Below are 17345 nucleotides of genomic sequence, written 5' to 3'. Positions count from 1 at the left end.
TATATTTCCCTCCATCCTATCCTGCCCCCAATTACTTCTATTCTCCCTTTTGATCCTGTCCCTTCCCATGAGTGTTGACCTCAAATTGCTCCCTCCTCCCCATGCCCTCCCTTCCATCATTCCCCCCACCCTACTTATCCCCTTACCCCCCACTTTCCTGTATTGTAAGATAGGTTTTCATACCAAAATGAGTGTGCATTTTATTCCTTCCTTTAGAGGAATGTGATGAAAGTAAACTTCATGTTTTTCTCTCACCTCCCCTCTTTATCCCTCCTCTAATAAGTCTTTTGCTTGCCTCTTTTATGAGAGATAATTTGCTCCATTCCATTTCTCCCTTTCTCCTCCCATATATTTCTCTCTCACTGCTTGATTTCATTTTTTTAAAGATATGATCCCATCCTCTTCAATTCACTCTGTGCACTCTGTCTCTATGTGTGTGTGCATGTGCGTGTGCATGGGTGTGTGTAATCCCACCCAGTACCCAGGTACTGAATAGTTTCAAGAGTTACAAATATTGTCTTTCCATGTAGGAATGTAAACAGTTTAACTTTTGTAAGTCCCTTATGACTTCTCTTTGCTGTTTACCTTTTCATGCTTCTCTTCATTCTTGTGTTTGAAAGTCAAATTTTCTTTTCAGCTCTGGTCTTTTCATCAAGAATGCTTGAAAGTCCTCTATTTCATTGAAAGACCAATTTTTCCCCTGAAGTATTATACTCAGTTTTGCTGGGTAGGTGATTCTTGGTTTTAGTCCTAGTTCCTTTGACTTCTGGAATATCCTATTCCACACCCTTCCATCCCTTAATGTAGAAGCTGCTAGATCTTGTGTTATCCTGATTGTATTTCCACAATACTTGAATTGTTTCTTTCTAGCTGCTTGCAATATTTTATCCTTGACCTGGGAACTCTGGAATTTGGCCACAATGTTCCTAGGAGTTTCTCTTTTTGGATCTCTCTCAGGCGGTGATTGGTGGATTCCTTGAATACTTATTTTGCCCTCTGGTTCTAGAATCTCAGGGCAGTTTTCCTTGATAATTTCATGAAAGATGATGTCTAGGCTCTTTTTTTGATCATGGCTTTCAGGTAGTCCCATAATTTTTAAATTGTCTCTCCTGGATCTATTTTCCAGGTCAATTGTTTTTCCAATGAGATATTTCACATTATCTTCCATCTTTTCATTCTTTTGGTTTTGTTTTGTGATTTCTTGGTTTCTCCTAAAGTCATTAGCCTCCATCTGTTCCATTCTAATTTTGAAAGAACTATTTTCTTCAGTGAGCTTTTGAATCTCCTTTTCCATTTGGCTAATTCTGCTTTTGAAAGCATTCTTCTCCTCATTGGCTTTTTGTACCTCTTTTGCCAATTGAGTTAGCCTATTTTTCAGGGTGTTATTTTCTTCAGCATTTTTTGGGGTCTCCTTTAGCAGGGTATTTACTTGTTTTTCATGCTTCACTTGCATGTCTCTCATTGCTCTTCCCAGTTTTTCCTCCACCTCTCTAACTTGATTTTCTTTTTTTAAAATTTTAATTAATTAATTAATTTAACTTTTAACATTCATTTTCACAGAATTTTTGGGCTCCAAATTTTCTCCCCCCTTGTCCCCTCCCCCCACCCCAATCTAACTTGATTTTCAAAATCCTTTTTGAGCTCTTCCATGGCCTGAGCCCATTGAGTGGGGTGGGATACAGAAGCCTTGACTTCTGTGTCTTTCCCTGATGGTAAGCATTGTTCTTCCTCACCAGAAAGGAAGGGAGGAAATACCTGTTCACCAAGAAAGTAACCTTCTATAGTCTTATTTTTTTTCCCTTTTCTGGGCATTTTCCCAGCCAGTGACTTGCCTTCTGAATATTCTCTTCACACCCACTTCACTTCCAGATCTGCCCAGCCAGCAATTGGGGTCTGATATTCAAATGCTGCTTCCCAGCCTCTGGGCTTCGGTGGGGGCAGGGCTGCTATTCAGTGTGAGATTAAGTTCAGGTGCTCAGGTTGGGGCAGGGCCACCTCACAGGGCTCAGTTCCCTCAGGGGGTTTATGCAGAGACCTTCAACAATGGATCCTGGCTCCTGCCTGCTTGGCAAGCCCTGGTGTACTCCTGCCTCTGCTGCTGCCTCCCGAGGGGGCCTGAGTTATGGGGGCACCCCACTCCCCTCTCGACCTGCCAAAGAGACCCTCTCACTGACTCTTGTCACCTGTGGGTGGAGGGACCCATGTGGCTGCTGGAGATTCCATCCCTGAAGCCTGCTCGGATCTGCTCCTCTCAGCGCCGCGTGGCCACGGCAGGGCTGTGCTCAGCTCCGAGTCTGCAGCATGACAGACCTTTTGCGAGAGGTTTTCAGGCTCTCTGGAACAGAAATCTCCTCCGCTGTGTTGTTCTGTGGCTTCTGCTGCTTCAGAATTTGTTGGCAGTTCTTTTTTACAGATATTTTATGGGCTGTGGGTTCGGAGCTAGCGTATGTGCATCTTTCTACTTCGCCATCTTAGCTCCACCCCCCCATTCATAATTTTTTTAAAAAAGAGAGCTAAACTTTTAGGAGTTTTGAAAGACTGTATCTTTCTGCTTAAGTGTTCCAGAGTTCTGTTCCTTTAGTGGTGAAACACTTTGACATTTTATGTTAAATGCTCTTAATCTCTGTAGAATGCTATTTACTAGGCTATAGTGGAGAGCCTGGAATCATCCAAATTCAAAGGAAAGTACTCTGGATTTGGAGTCGAAGGACCTGGTTTCAAATAATAATTACATGCATCTATATGCCATTTTAAGATTTCCAAAGAATTTTACATTTTCTTATCTCATTTGAGCCCCACAGCTACCCCATGGGCTAGGGATTATCATTCTTCCCATTTTATAAATGAGGAAACTGGAGCTGAGCAGTATAAGGGATTAGCTGAGGATCTTGCTGTGTATTGATATTTAAGGCAGTACTTGAACTCTGGCCTTTCTGATTCTTCAAACTGTAAAATGAAGGGATTGGCCTAGATGTTCTGGAAGGTCTCTTTTAGCTCTAAATCTATGATTTTAAGAATGGGAATAAATAACCTATTCATTCATTTAACATGCATTTACTGAATATTGACGATGTTAGCCCTTGACCTAAGCATTTGGGAGGATACTGAATGAATGAATAAGTGTTAGGTATTTACAATATGCAGATTACTGTGCTAAACTATGGAAAGAAAAGGAAAAACAAGAGTCCTTACTCTCAAACCATTTATATTTGATAAGGAAAAGAAATTTTAGCTGTAGGGTCAACGATAGGGCCTATGGTGGTTGTGGTGGTAAAGTGCATGATGATACTTCTTTAATTTCATTTTCACGGTTGGAACCATATCCATTTCCAAGGCTGAACCATTTGACAGCATTGTTTGTCCTTCATTCCTGACTTGCTTGTGAACTGGATTTAAGTGAGGCAGAGCTGTGTAAAGCTGTCAGCCTCAATCTCTTCCGGAGTCACTGGAGTCCAGTGGCAAAATAAAAGTCAAAAAGATCTAGAATGGAATGCAGTGCGTGACCATGGTTTTTCTAAATTAAGGTCTTTCCTAGGTCTGTTTGTCTGAGGCAACACTCATTCAGTGACTAAGGACTAGGTAAGAATTGTGACCAAAGATGTCCTAGTTTACTATCACCAAAGTTTCAGTCCGGATGGAAAAGAGTTTCTGGCCAGAATAGAAAACAATTGCTATTATTTACACTCATTCTAAGACATCAAAAGCTAAACAACGGGCAAGGAGACTTGAGCTGGGGACTATTATTGGTCATTCAATGAAAGCCAGAGTAATTTGGTTTAATCAAGTATCTTCATTTGAATCATAATAGGCTTTTTAAAAGCCTATTTTTTTTCAGAGCTATATTTCAAGAAATCATAGATGAAAATTGTTCAAGACAATAAGCAAATTGACCCAGCTTTTTGGGAATAAATAAATGAATGAATGAAAAATGAGAGTAGAGGCTGTGATAAATAGCTTCAGACACTTCATAGCTGTGTAACACTGGAGAGGTCACTTCACCTCCATCTGACTCAATCTCTTCATCTGTTAAATGGGGATTATAATAGTATTTGCCTCCCAGGGTTGTTGGGAAGATCAAATGAGATAATAAATGTAAAGTGTATAGCATGGTGCCTGGCACGTAGGAGGCCATTTAGAGATGCTCATTCCCTTCCCTTCTCCCTACTAGAGATTATTTCATTCTTTGTACTTGTATCCTCAGTGCCTGACACAGCTTCTAGGGCTTTGGCGGTGAGAATTTTCTAGTAGCAGCAGCTCCTAAGGAGGGGCTAGTGATCAGGTCCTATTTCCACAAGGATTGCTTCTCTGAGCTATGCGGTGTGTGTGCTGCAGTTTGGTGAGGGTCTTGGGATCCCCAGTGTAGATTCTTTTGTGGTCAAGGATGGTGGACCCCTTTTCTACTAGTGATTCCGTCCCTTCTGGGTTGGAATCAAAAGTCATGGTGTGAAAGTGCTATTATTAGCAGACTTCTTGGGTTTAGAGTCCTGTACCATCTCTGAGTAGTCCTGGCATATGCTGACTCCTCTCTCCCCCTCTGAATTTCATTTTACTGCTTCTAGCTGGTGGACAGTAGTAGGTGGTGGGTGGTGGTGGTAGGGGTGGCAGACCTTTTCTCCTTGCTCTCCTGGATGACAGTGGCATTATTGTTGTCTTTTGTTCTAGAAGAGGACCAATGACATCACAGGGTGATGTCTTGACTCGTGCCTCAATTGTATTTAAGTGATGAGCAAAGTCATCAGCCTTAATCTCTCCTCCAGAGTCGTGAGTCCAGTGGTAAGACAAAAATCAAGAAGGTTGTCGATGGCCTGGGATGGCCTTTCTAAATTAAGGTTTTTCCCAGGTCTCCGTTTGACTGAGGCAACACCCATTCAATAACTAAGGACTAAGTAAGAATTGAGACAAAGGATGGCCTAGTTTACCGTCACAAAAGTTCCAATCTGGGAGGAGAAGACCTTCAGAATTTCTGGCTAGAATAGAAAACAATTGCTATTTACACTCATTTTAAGCCATCAAAATCTAAACAATGAGCCACAGAGACTTGAGCTAGGGGCTGTTTGCCATTCAATGAGAGCCAGAGTGATTGAGGTTTGAAGATGAGTCAAGTAGTTCTATTTGAAACACAATGGGTTTTCAAAAGCCTGTTTTTTCAGAGCTATATTTCAAGAAATCAGTGGTGGCTGAGTAAAAATGAATAAAACACTATTTCTGCCCTCTTGGAGCTTTAGAGTCCAGGAGGCAAGATGGGATGTATGCCAATGACTTTTTTTTAAAGTTAGAATTTAGGGCAGCTAGCTAATGAAGTGGGTATAGCCCTGGTCCCAGAGTCCAGAGGACTTGAGTTCAAATGTGACCTCAGACACTTACTAGTTGTGTGACCCTGGGCAAGTCACTTAACCATGATGGCCTCTTTAAACAAAAGTTAAAAGGAAAGGTAGAACGTAAAGAAGGAGGAAGGAGGAATGATGGATACCTAAGTATTATGGAACATCAGAGGAGGAGTGGTCAGAATCAAAGGAATGAGATATGTCCTAAAGGCTTTGTAGGACTGGTAGAATTTCTACATGTGAAGAAGAATACCTTAAATTGGGTAGTTTTCAAAGCCTTTTCTCTTGATGCTAAAATAAAAACCAGGAATAATTTAGGGGGTGGGAGTGGGGCCCATTCGAGACTTCTTGGAATCCTGTAACTTATCCCAGGTTTGTTATTTTTATCCTGTTCTCCTATAGCTTCTAACAGTTTTGTTGTTTAGTCCAAACCTCCAGAGGGCTGTGTCTGCCTTAGGGAAGGAAAGGGAGGGACAAAGCTGGGAAATCTCCTTTGGTTCCTCAGTGGGGCCAGGCTTGAGAGAAAGTTTAGCAGAAAGCAGCAGAGAAAGGGGGGGGGGGTCAGGTGAATCCCTGGGGTCTTCCCCAAGGCATAGAAAGGAGGGGCTAACCTGGTCTGGGACTATGGAGGCAAGAAGAGGTAGAAGGGAGGCAAGGGGAAGTACTGGTATCCTAGACTGGCATGGGGCTCTCACCACCCCATTAGAGTGGCTCAAAGAGTCTCTTCCTGGACTGTGCCCAATTGAAAGGGCTGAAGACATGTTTGTCATACAGTCATGAACACCTAAGGCCTCAAGGAGAAACGAAGTCTTCTGGGAAGCCATAGAGTCTGGCTCGCCATGTGTCACTCCTTTCCTGCATGAATGGGGCATTGGCTATTGGGAAGGGAAACTCTCAGGAACTGAAAACGACCTCAGAAAATGAAAAGCAGAGCAACGACCTGCCCCAGCAGAGCCTGAGCCCCTGAGTCAAGTTCCCCTTTTGAGTTTCAGTCTGCCACCTTCAAATATCAAGACCTCCAGGCCACAGTGAGGTCTTCTTCAAAAGAAGTTTCAGCTCAGGACTTATGCCCTCTCATTAACACCACTTTAATAAAAATTACAGGGCATTTAAATTGGTAGGGACTTTAGGAATCAACTGGTTAACCTCTTTATTTTATAGAGAAGGAAACAGTTCGAAACACCTCCTACAGGAAAGCCTTTCCTCTCACTACTGCCTAAGGCTTCCCCAATCCCTCTTAAAGCTGAGGGGAGGCAAGCAGAGGTTAAGTGATTTGCTCAGGATCACAAAGTTAATAAATGCCTGAGCCTGGATTTGAGCTCAAGTCTTTCTGACTTCAGGACCAGTGCTGTATCCATTGCACCACTTAGCTGCCTCCAGATGGAATATATAATCTAAAATAAAATAAATCCTTGTTGTCTGACTGACTCCAAGAGGGAAAGATTCTGGCTAATGGCCCCCAACTGGTGAGTGACAAAAGCAGAACTGGGCTCTGGATTCTCTCTGGTCTCCCAAGCTAACCTTCCCACTTCCACTTTACGCGTATTTATTTTGTTATGTTTTGTTTTTCCACATAGACAGTGTATATATATATATTTTTAATCTAGTGTGCCTCAGTTGATTAGAAAAGTGCTGCCTCTGTTCACAAACAACAGCATTTACGTAGTGCTTTGATCCTAAAAGCAATCCGGTAAAATTCATTTTACAGGTGAGGAAACTGAGGCACAGAGAGATTTGTGACTTGCCCTGAGTCATAGGTTTTCCTGACCCCAAGGCTTTCACTCCAGTCACTGAACCATCTAATTGCCCCCCAAAATTCAAAAAACAAAAATCTGTTGATTCCCACAGCCTTTCTGAGATTCATTCCTTTGGATTAAACATTGATTTGCTAAACCCTCTGCTCTACTTTTTAAAAGATTCAAATACTTCTGAGAAGAGGAACATTGACATATAATATCTTAACATGGATGACTTTCTCGAAGACGCGGACTCCAAGAGAATTTTGGGTGGCTGGAGAGAGGGGGAGGGCTCCCATCTTTACAGGGTTTTTTTTAAACATTTAAAGTGTACATTTTCCTTACAACTCTAGTACAGATTTCAATCATCTCCATTTATAGGTGAGGACCCTATGGTTCAGAGGGGTGAAAGGATTTGCTTTTTTCCCACTATTCTGAATTGATGGAGAGAACAAAGCAGGGGGGAGACCATGCCCGTGATAAATGTTACCATTTTGTCTCTAGCTGGCCTCCAGATCTAGACTTTGAGCTGTGTGACCCTCTGAGGAACAGCATAGTTCCCCTTCCTCAAAAGCCTTGATAAAAAGAGGTCCTGGAGACAGAGTTAGGGCATCCCCAGGGACTTTCCCCAGCTCACATTGGGTTTTGTTTTTACCTTTAGAGTTTGTTCTCCTTCCTTTATAACAGGGTCTAATCATAAGCAAACCAAAGCACAAGGCCATCAGTGTTGCAACTCAAGTATTATTGAGTTGTTCCAGTCATATCTGACTCTTCGTGACACCATTTGGGGTTGGTTTTCTTGGCAGAGATACTAGAGTAATTTGTCATTTCTTTCTCCAGTTCATTTTACAAGCGAGGAAACTGAGGCAAACAGGGTTAAGTGACTTGCTCAGGGTGACACAGCTAATAAATATCTGAGGCCAGATTTGAACTCAGGAAGATGAGTCTTCCTGATTCCAGACCCAACACTCTGTCCACTTCCACACCTAGCAGTAACTCAGCTAGGTTCAGTCAAACTGAGCTGGTTTACAGTTACGGTTTCTTTCTAGCTAACTTTGCCTAAGTGAGCTGTGGGATCCTAGACAGTCCTAGAGTCCTTGAGAAGCACTTTGAGAGAGAAACAAGTCCCAAAACAAGCATCCAGAAGCATTAATCCTAGAAACCTAGAGGAATCAAGAGCCCATGGAGCACTGGATGAGAGAGGGGTTGTAGAGATTGTGAATGATGGCTGAGGCGTCGCATTGTCCTTCCCTTCAAGTCCTTGCTGTGTAGGAGGAGGGAGGTGGGCCTGGGGAGATCAGAGGAAGAGAGGACAAGATAAAAGGAAGAAACGGTGCTCAGTTTGAGCTGGAAATCAGTGTTCTGACCAGGGTTTTAACTCCAGGCTGGCTCTGCCAGTACTTGCTGGCTGCCCCCAGGCAAGTGACTTACATTGTCTAGGTCCCATTCTTCATTTCATGGTACAGTGGACTGAGAGCTGAATTCAGAGGACTGAACTTGGAAGCAGGCACAGGGGCTTGAAGTTTGAATTCTGGCTCTCTCACTCACTACTAATGCACTCCCACTAGGCCAAGGCCTTTGTCTCCATAGCCCAGCAGTCTGAGGAATACACCATGCCCCAGAGGTTTTAACTCTTTCCTGTCAGTAAGATCTTTTACCCAATCCTTGAGCAAATGGTAACACACTGCATAGAGCACCTGGCCTGGAGTCATGAAGACTCCTCTTCCTGAGTTCAGATCTGGTCTTAGACACTTACTAGCTATATGACCCTAAGTAAGTCACTTAACCCTGTTTGCCTCAGTTTCCTCACTTGTAAAATGAACTGGAGAAAGAAATGACAAACTACTCCAGTATCTCTGTCAAGAAAAACCCAAATGGGGTCATGAAAAGTCTAAACAACCTGAATTTTTAAAAAATTAACTGTCTTTCAGTATAATTGGTCTCTTTTGTAATCCTACTGTACAGTTTATTGTACATATTTAAAAGTGTGATTCTGACAAGGGTCTGTGTAAAAAAACCCGACTGTACAACACCACAACCTAATCCTGGGTTGTCCTCCTTCCCAGTAGGTAAGAGCATGATTTCAAAGGCCCTGCCATGCTTCACTTCTCTCCCTAATCCCAGACTAATCTGGGCAATGGCTTTGAAAGCATCGTGTGAAGCCCCACTGCAGTTTTGGAACCATGAACAAGCATTTATGTGCCAGACACTGTACAATTATCTCACTTGATTATCACAACAATCCTGAGAGGTAGGTGTTAGAATTATCCCCATTTGACAGTTAAAGAAACTGAGGCAGACAGGTTAAATAACTTGTTCAAAGTCATACAGATGACAAGTGTCTTAAGACTGGATTTGAAACCAGGTCTTCCTGAGTCTAGGCCCAGCAACCCCCCCCATCCACTGGCCACTAATCTCATTAGCTGTATAAGATTGATCACTCAATCAACAAGCAGTGGTGTTCCCACTCTATGCCACTGCCCTGCAGAAAGTCTCAGAGAAGGAATGTATAGAGGGAATAATGGCCCCACTGTCCTATTTTCAGTCTCCCACCATGTGCTCAAAAAAATGTAAGGCTTTATTCTTCACTAACTCCTATTACTAATAACGGCCCTGCACTTCCTATGAATCTTGAGACCAATGCTCCTGAGTGCCTTGGCTGTACAAGTATGATGATAATAAATCTTTGCATTTGTAAAGCATCCTACTTTGGTCATGCTCATTTTCTCGTATGATCCTCACCCTGTCCTAAGGCAGGGATTCTTATTCTCACTTTACAGATGAGGAAACTGAGGCTTCTGTGAGGGTGTGATTCACCCCAGGCCACATCTAAGACTAGAAAATGTCTAATCCTTAATCCTTTTTGGCACAAGTACAAAACTTGGGGGTTGCCAATCCTTCAGACCATAGGCCAGAAAGATCTGTTTTAAAGTAGAAAAACTGAAGCTGGGGGAAGTGAATGTTAGGGAATCATTGGCAGAGCTGGGATGAGAAACCAGCATGATGTAGTTAGGGGAATGTGCACTGGACCACAGAGCAGGAAGCTTGGATTCTAATCTCATTTCTTCCTTCTAAAGTCTGTAACTTTGAACAAGTCAACACTGCTCAGCTTTGAGACCCTTTTCTTTAAAATGGAGGTATTCGATCTCCCAAGTCTCTATCTTGAAAATTCTGTTCTGACTCCAAAATCAAGAATCCATTCCCCCTACCCCAATTTATGTGCTTCTTGATGGTTCTTTGGCCTAGTTTTTTTCTGTTTCTTGCCTGAAGGGAGAGCCACCATGCTGCTTACCTCTCTCTGCCTGTAAGACAGACATGGACACGGGCGCACACACACACCCCCTCTGACTGCCAGGAAATGAAGATCTGGCTGGGTATGTGGTTACTTTAGCTTGAATCTAATGCAAGTGGGGAAGGTTGATGGAGAAACAACAAAGCTCTCTTTACATGTCCACTTTTTTTTAATGAAATCTGTTTAATGGTGTACAGGGGTGTAGCAACTCTGAGTTGGCTAAAATTTCCCAAAAGGCAAGTTTCATATTTTTTAAAAATAAACATTTTTATTAATAAAGTTTATAAATCCATAAATAGATGAAAGGTAAAATATCAAAACATGACTAAAGTATACAAAGTTCACTCTCAAGGCCTCACATTCCAAATTGCCTTGGCCTTATCTGGGTAGGTCAAGTCAAAAAAAAGAGAATGGTTCCCCATGTTCTCCTGAGGAGAAAAGTGACTGAGGAGCTATAGGAGACACAGAAAGTGACAGAAGAGAGAGAAAAGGGGACCCCAAAGGTGGCCACCCAACACTGTCATCTCTGATGTAATTTTGGAAATGAAATAATTGAATTCAATATGAATTAAGAGCTTTCTTCCCTCCTACTTGCATTGGCAATCCAGAACCCATGCTGGATCTCAACTTTCTGCCCTCGAGGGACCAACAGACAGACTGCTATGGGACTGGGGGCATCTATGCTCTCCCCTAGATTTAGGGCAGATCTTTTTGGGGGATGGCAGTTTCACAAAAATGAAAAATTACAACAAAAAACCCTACACAGTCTTGGAATGATTCCCCATCCCTACCTCTTCAGAGTAGAGAATGCCCAAATCTGTTTCCAGTTTCTATTTTAAATACATTATAACATGCAAACCCTGGTCATTCAACAAGCCATCTCAGCAGATGTGGCCAAGATTAGACAGTTCAGACATCTGGGAGATAGTGAGGCTAACCCACAAAATCTTAACCATGTTTCTCAGGCCTCCATATGATGCCAGGACAAAGATATGGCCATCCCAGGTTTCCCTGGGTCATGTTAACTACAACTTGAAACTCAAACTAGCCCAGCAGGTCAGAGCTGGTTGGAGATGAAATTCCATCAGAACCCAGTGTCCATTTTGCAAACCTCCCTGGCTGGCCAGGCTGGCTGCACTTGGCCCTAGCAGCCCCTCCCCCTGCTCTTTGGTAATTTATACACAAGGAAGAGATTAGAGCAGGTTCTCCTCACTATGGGTGGGGGAGGTGTCACAGGGAAGGACATTTAAGAAGGTTGGGGTTCACCGAAGCCAAATTATGCAGTTACCCAACAGTCTCTAATGGGTAAACACCAGGCTGATGGAAGGAAGAAGGTCTTGTTCTCCTCAAGGCTCAAGTAGAATGAAATTTTCCCAACTCCTTTTAGTTCTGTATTTTGCATTCATTTAATACACACTTAGAACCTACCGATGGGTGATGGGTGGCAATATGGTAGGCCCTAAGGTAAAGCCAAATAAGATGGGGTCCTCAAAGAGAGGATAGCTATCCATGCCAGACCTCCACCACCAGCTAAGTTTCAATATGCAGTGCCACTAAGTAAAGGGAGGGTGGGGAGGACTTGTTTACCTGGGGAAAGAGGTAGCCTTTAATCAGGGCCTTCCAGAATGGTTAAGATTTTGATGGATGGAGATAGTGGGTGATACACATCAGGGGAGTCAGGGGGACTTCCTGGCAGGGTTGAATAATGTCAGTAAAGGAACAGTGCTGGGAAAAGAGCAATAGGAAAAGCCTGGAAAAATAATGAAAGGCCTTGAACAGCTGGGTGAATTTGGAATTTGGGAACTGTATAGGCGGCATTAAGGGGAATGATATCAGAGATGGACTGAAGCAAGGTAAGTCTGGTGACATATAGGATGTGTCCTGGGGGAAAGAGAAGGGAAGCAGAGGCCTAGTTAAGATGTGATTACTGTAATCCAGGCTTGAGGTGATCAAAAAGTCTGTCGCAGGGCAGGGATACCAGGAGCCAAAAGGAATGGAGGAGATGTGTGAATGGAGGAGATGTTGAAAGAAGTTGAAAGATTAGCATTTGATTGGATTTGGGAAGCAAGAAAGTTGTCAGAGACAAGGGTAATTCAGTTTCTAAACCTGAGGTGCCATTGAAATAGGAGAAACTGGGGTTTTTTGGGGGGAGAGTTAAAAACTGGCCTTAACTTCTACTCAACATGGGAAATTCCAGACATGATGTTAAGGGAAAAAGAGGAAGGGAACTGGCCAAAACTAAGGAAACAGCAGCAAGAAATCTGAAATTATCCTCTACCAAAGCCACCAGATACCAGGAGTTCCCCTTTCACAAGAGAATCAAAAACCTCATTCTCCACTGTCCCAGATGATCAGACACGCCCCTACCCCTGTCTTGTAGCCAAGGCATATATTTTTAACCAAAGTCCTTTCTTCAGCCCAAATGCAACTACACAGTAAATTCTAACTTGGCAGTCGTATAGGGGGTTGAAAAGGAAAGGCTGGGGGGCTAAGAAACCAATGGAATAAGAAAGCAAGCTACGGTTCTGCCTTTGTGGCTGTAGGCTGACAAAAATTCAACGTGTACCCTCAAAAAAGGGGAATTCTATAGTGGATGATGATCTGAGTATCAGTGCTAGCCCCAGGTTAGGGAAATAGCAATCTGCTGGGGAGGAGAAACCACTGGTCCTATTTTAGTCCTAGGAAATGATTGTGTTCGGCATGTTACAGCATCTTATTGGATGCAAAGCCCTTTCCTCACAATAACCCAGGGAGGGGAGAAAGGTCTGGCTTCCAGATACCCATTTTGGGTGGTTTCCTTTGCCAATACGCAGGCAGTTTTACACTTTGAAATTCATGGCAGCAACAGCCAAGGATGTGGGGTCTCACAGGGTCTTTTAAGAGGGATCTGGGAGTACAGTAACTCTCTTCCAAACAGATGTTACTTGAAGGACTAAGGAGTCTAGCTACTTGATTCTGTACTGGGGACAAAGACTTATGTGCAATGGAGACCAGGCACTTTTTACGTGGCGCATGCAGAAGCCTTCCTGATGCAGACCAAGAAAGAAAAAAGGCTTCTAGGTACTTCCTGGTCCCTCTGCTCCACATCATGGAGTGGCAAACAGCTTAGTTAATCCACCCCCATCCTCAGAATCACTAAGATTTGATGATTTAGCAGAATTCAAGATTTTGGCAGTATACATTCTGGGAAAGTTGAGATATCTTAGGGCCCTGCACCTCCTGTTGGCAGCTTTGCGAGAGTTTGGAGTTTGGGGGCGAGAGAGGGGAAAGTTTGGGAGAAAAGAACCCTCTCCCTGCTCCCTAGACAAGTTCAGCCAACTACCAGAACTCCATCTGGGATCATCACTACCTTTTTTTGTGTGTAGCTGCCTTCTATGAGGCTAAAATGGGAACAGACCTCAGCATGACAGAGTTCCCTTTCTGAAGGATGGCAGTTGCTCATTCTTTCAACCTGCAGTCAGCCTGGCTTGGTTCTACCCTTCCCCAGGGTCTAGCCTAGAAGGGAGTGTAGGAGCATGTCACAGAGCCTACCTCCTTCAGGGATGAATTGCTGGGGAGAATTCTAATCCTGAAATCCAAAGACAGGGTTTGAGGACACATAGCAGCCTATATTATAAGAGGGAAGACAGTTAGTGGTAAGTTGATGGGTTATTTTTTGTGCCTCAAAAATTCTACAGAGGTAACAAAAATAGGGCACTCTGACTCTAAAAGGCCCCTGAGAATGTGCCCAGATTCACTAGGTACCCAAGAGATAAGGCCTGGAGATACAGCAGATACAGCCTTCTCTTATTTTCCATTAACCTCACAGACTAAAAGTTAAAAAATGGTCCCTCTAAGTAGGGTCTTGAAGGAATCAGATGCAGGGAGGCTAGGTTTCAAAGTCAGAGGAGGCTCAGTATCTAGTAGCAATGAGGCAGTGATGGGCAGACCAAAGTTGGCGTCCCAGAGGGGGACAAACATGAGGGCAGATGACTGGGGTACAGAACCTGGCTGATAAAGGCCAAGCAGAAAACTGTGTATATGAAAATTCCTGATGAGTTAGCCATTTCTGTGCAGCTTCTAATAACACCAGTAGACTTGTGAGGAGATCCAAAGACAGTTTCAATGCTGCTCCTCAAGGGTGCAACAAATCTATTTCTAAGAGACTTACAGTGTCCAGAAGAGTGGGGCTAAATTTTGCAAGGAGGATGGGGGTTTTTTTTAAATCATTTTTCGCTTGGAGATAGGATAAGCTTACTTTTTATTGTTTTACCAATTTGAGTCTGGGGGAAAGAAAAAGCTAACCTTTCAGTAGGGCCTCCTATTTCCTAAGAGTGTCAGTAGGGGAGCAGAGGGGAATTTCTAGCCCTACATTGTTAGAAACCAGAGAGGCCCAAGGCCCACTGTTCTGCTAACAGGGAGCTGGTATGCGTTGGTATCATTGCTGACCCTATCTCTTTCCTGTGTTCCCCAGATTCAGTGACGAGCTGCAGGGGACTGCTCCAGATGGAAATTTCCAATTGTTCTCTAGTCTGAATTTCTAGGCCTCAAGATAATAAGTTTTTCCCTCCCCTAACCGTAAGTGAAAAGTAGATTGGAAGGGCCTCATACCCCCCATCCCCACCCCATGCTTCCGGGGCAGTTTCACTTTCTGTTTAGTTAACAGGTTTACATTTCTTCTAAAAATATAAACCTTCTCAGAAACTAGAGAGAACACACAAATCATAGCTGGTTTGGGTGAAGTGAACCCCTTTCTCCTTGTCCTTGTCTGAGCCATGCCTCCCCATTCTCCATCCCTGCTCCTCAAAACACTTCTCCTAAAGGAAAGCTACCACTCCTGCTTAGAGCTGGTAGGAATGAAAAACCCTGGGGCAGGAAGGAAAGGGGGTTTTTAGAACTAGAAAAAAGAGCAAAGTTTTTTAAGCTAGAACAAGTCTGAGTCTGGCGTCTTCCCATCCTCTCACTTTGGGTCCTCAGGGGAGAGGGTAGGTTGAGTTGAGCTGATGGGTGCCAAGATGGCACTCACCACACCTTGCTCATCCGATTCTGTTTGCATAAGGGGTGGCCCTTGGAAAGGGCAGATCGCACCTTGGGCCAAGAAAAGAAAACTCAAGTGACCAGAGTCACTTGGAAACAACTAAGCAATCAAAACGGTATGAAAATTGAACAGAGGAGGAAAAAAAAGGACCTAAACCCTATTCAAATTCCACTTCACCCAGGTGGGCCACTGGGTAGCTGACCTAAAAAAAAAAAAAGCTCTTGGCCTCATTATAGTCTGAATGATCAGAATTACCATGATAGAAACCAAGACTGGCAAGGGCAAGTGGGTGGAGATAGAGGAAGGTGGAAATGGTACCTCAGAGATCCCAATAGATATCATTTCCCCTTTCATAGGTGAGGAAAATTCTCTCCACTTGCCTCACCAACTAACTTTGGGAGCTTGGATAACTCCCGAAATGCAAAGGTTTTAAAGGGACACAGGTAAAGGATTCTGGGTAGAAACTACTTTTACCTCAAATGAGTTTGGGGGAGAATGCTCTGGCTTCCCTTCCTCCTTTCTGCATCTAAACCAAAGTCAACTGATCTGTAAGCCTTATAGCAAAGGAGCCAAATACCCCTTAATCCTTCCTTCAGGGAAACTATCCCCTTATACATTATGACCATACCAGTGCCGACTGCCTTAACTATGTCCCTTTTAAAAAGAAAAAAAAATCAGCAAAGCACAATATAACTGCTCTGGCCACTACAGAATCGTTGGTCCCCCATGTTGGGGTAGGAGTTATTGCAATAATACTACTTAGCATTAGGTCAAAGAAAACTACAGTATTAGCACTGTCTATCATTCCATTTGCATCGGTGCCGCCTCTTGGCCTGCCCACCCTCTGCCTTAGCCCACTGCCATCAGCACCCACAGCCCCAGCTTTCTGCCACATCCTTGCTGTCAAGCTTGATGTTGTCTGTGTTCTTCTCACTGAACACGGGCCCACCATGCCTCATCATGAGCTCGGTGGCCACCTTCACAAAGGCTTCCTCCACATTGCTGGAGTCCTTGGCAGATGTCTCAATGGCACAGAGGATCTCGTAACGCTCAGCCAGGAGCTGGGCTTCTGTCAGCTGAACCTCTCGAAGGTCACTTAGGTCTGACTTGTTTCCTGGAGGGAGAAGCCAGTTTGGGTCAATTAGACAGATGGAATCTTCTCTGTACTCCCCTCATGGCTGGGGTTTGAGGAGGGTCAGGTTGGGTCAGGGAAGAGGTGGATGGAGTAGGAAGGAGGCAGACAGGAAGATTGGGACATGATTTCTGCATATAGTCAATAAGCACTGATTAGGGACCTGAAGGTGCTCATCATCTTCCCCCAACCCCACAATTAAACTAGTTGCCCCCTAAAACTTCCCTCTTGTCTAAGTCTCTCAATGACACTGCTATCCCTCTAGTTGTCTAGCCTCCTCAAAGCTACCTCTGACTCTTTCCTTTCTCTGTATCTCCCAGGCCCAATTAATTACTTAGCAAAGGCTTATACACTCATTCACTCACTCATTCACTCACTCATTCATTAGACAGCCTATCTCCACAATATTGTACACATTCATCCCCTTCATTCTATTTTCACTAGTCCCTTAATCTGATTATAATTATTGGCTCCCAGACTAAGCACTTCACTAGGTGCTGGGGAAAACACAAAAGATATTATCATGTGGTTCCTGAGGTCATGGACTTTATTTACAATTCAGCAGGGGGAGATGTAACATATACATGAATGGAAAAACTAAAATGCAGGGGAGAATAAGTGAGACAAGATACAAAAAGCCATGAGTCAAGAGGGGGAAGAGCTTGAAACTGGGAGGGGAAATGGGGGGGGGGGGAAGCCATGGGTTTCGAGGGATAGAAGGCATTTGAGATGAATCTGGAAGAATAGATAAACACATTTTTTCTCATCCACCCATTCAGATGGGAGATGCCTTCACATTCTGGGGGTAGATATCCCATTAACTCACCACTGGGTTTGAGACTTG

At 43.6% G+C, this 17345-nt stretch overlaps 1 protein-coding gene across 1 annotated transcript in view; it reads right to left on the bottom strand.

Annotated features, from left to right (window-relative positions):
• Positions 1-13898: 13898 nt before the first annotated feature.
• RAB43 (RAB43, member RAS oncogene family) overlaps positions 13899-17345 on the bottom strand; it is a 28521-nt gene continuing 25074 nt past the window's right edge. The window contains 1 exon segment of the mRNA XM_072598277.1: positions 13899-16483. Coding sequence (XP_072454378.1) covers positions 16233-16483 — 251 coding nt within the window. The 3' untranslated portion in view covers positions 13899-16232.

The sequence above is a fragment of the Notamacropus eugenii genome, chromosome 3, assembly GCF_028372415.1.
Source record: "Notamacropus eugenii isolate mMacEug1 chromosome 3, mMacEug1.pri_v2, whole genome shotgun sequence".
Classification (NCBI taxonomy): domain Eukaryota; kingdom Metazoa; phylum Chordata; class Mammalia; order Diprotodontia; family Macropodidae; genus Notamacropus; species Notamacropus eugenii.
This window is presented reverse-complemented; position numbering and strand designations above follow the sequence as displayed.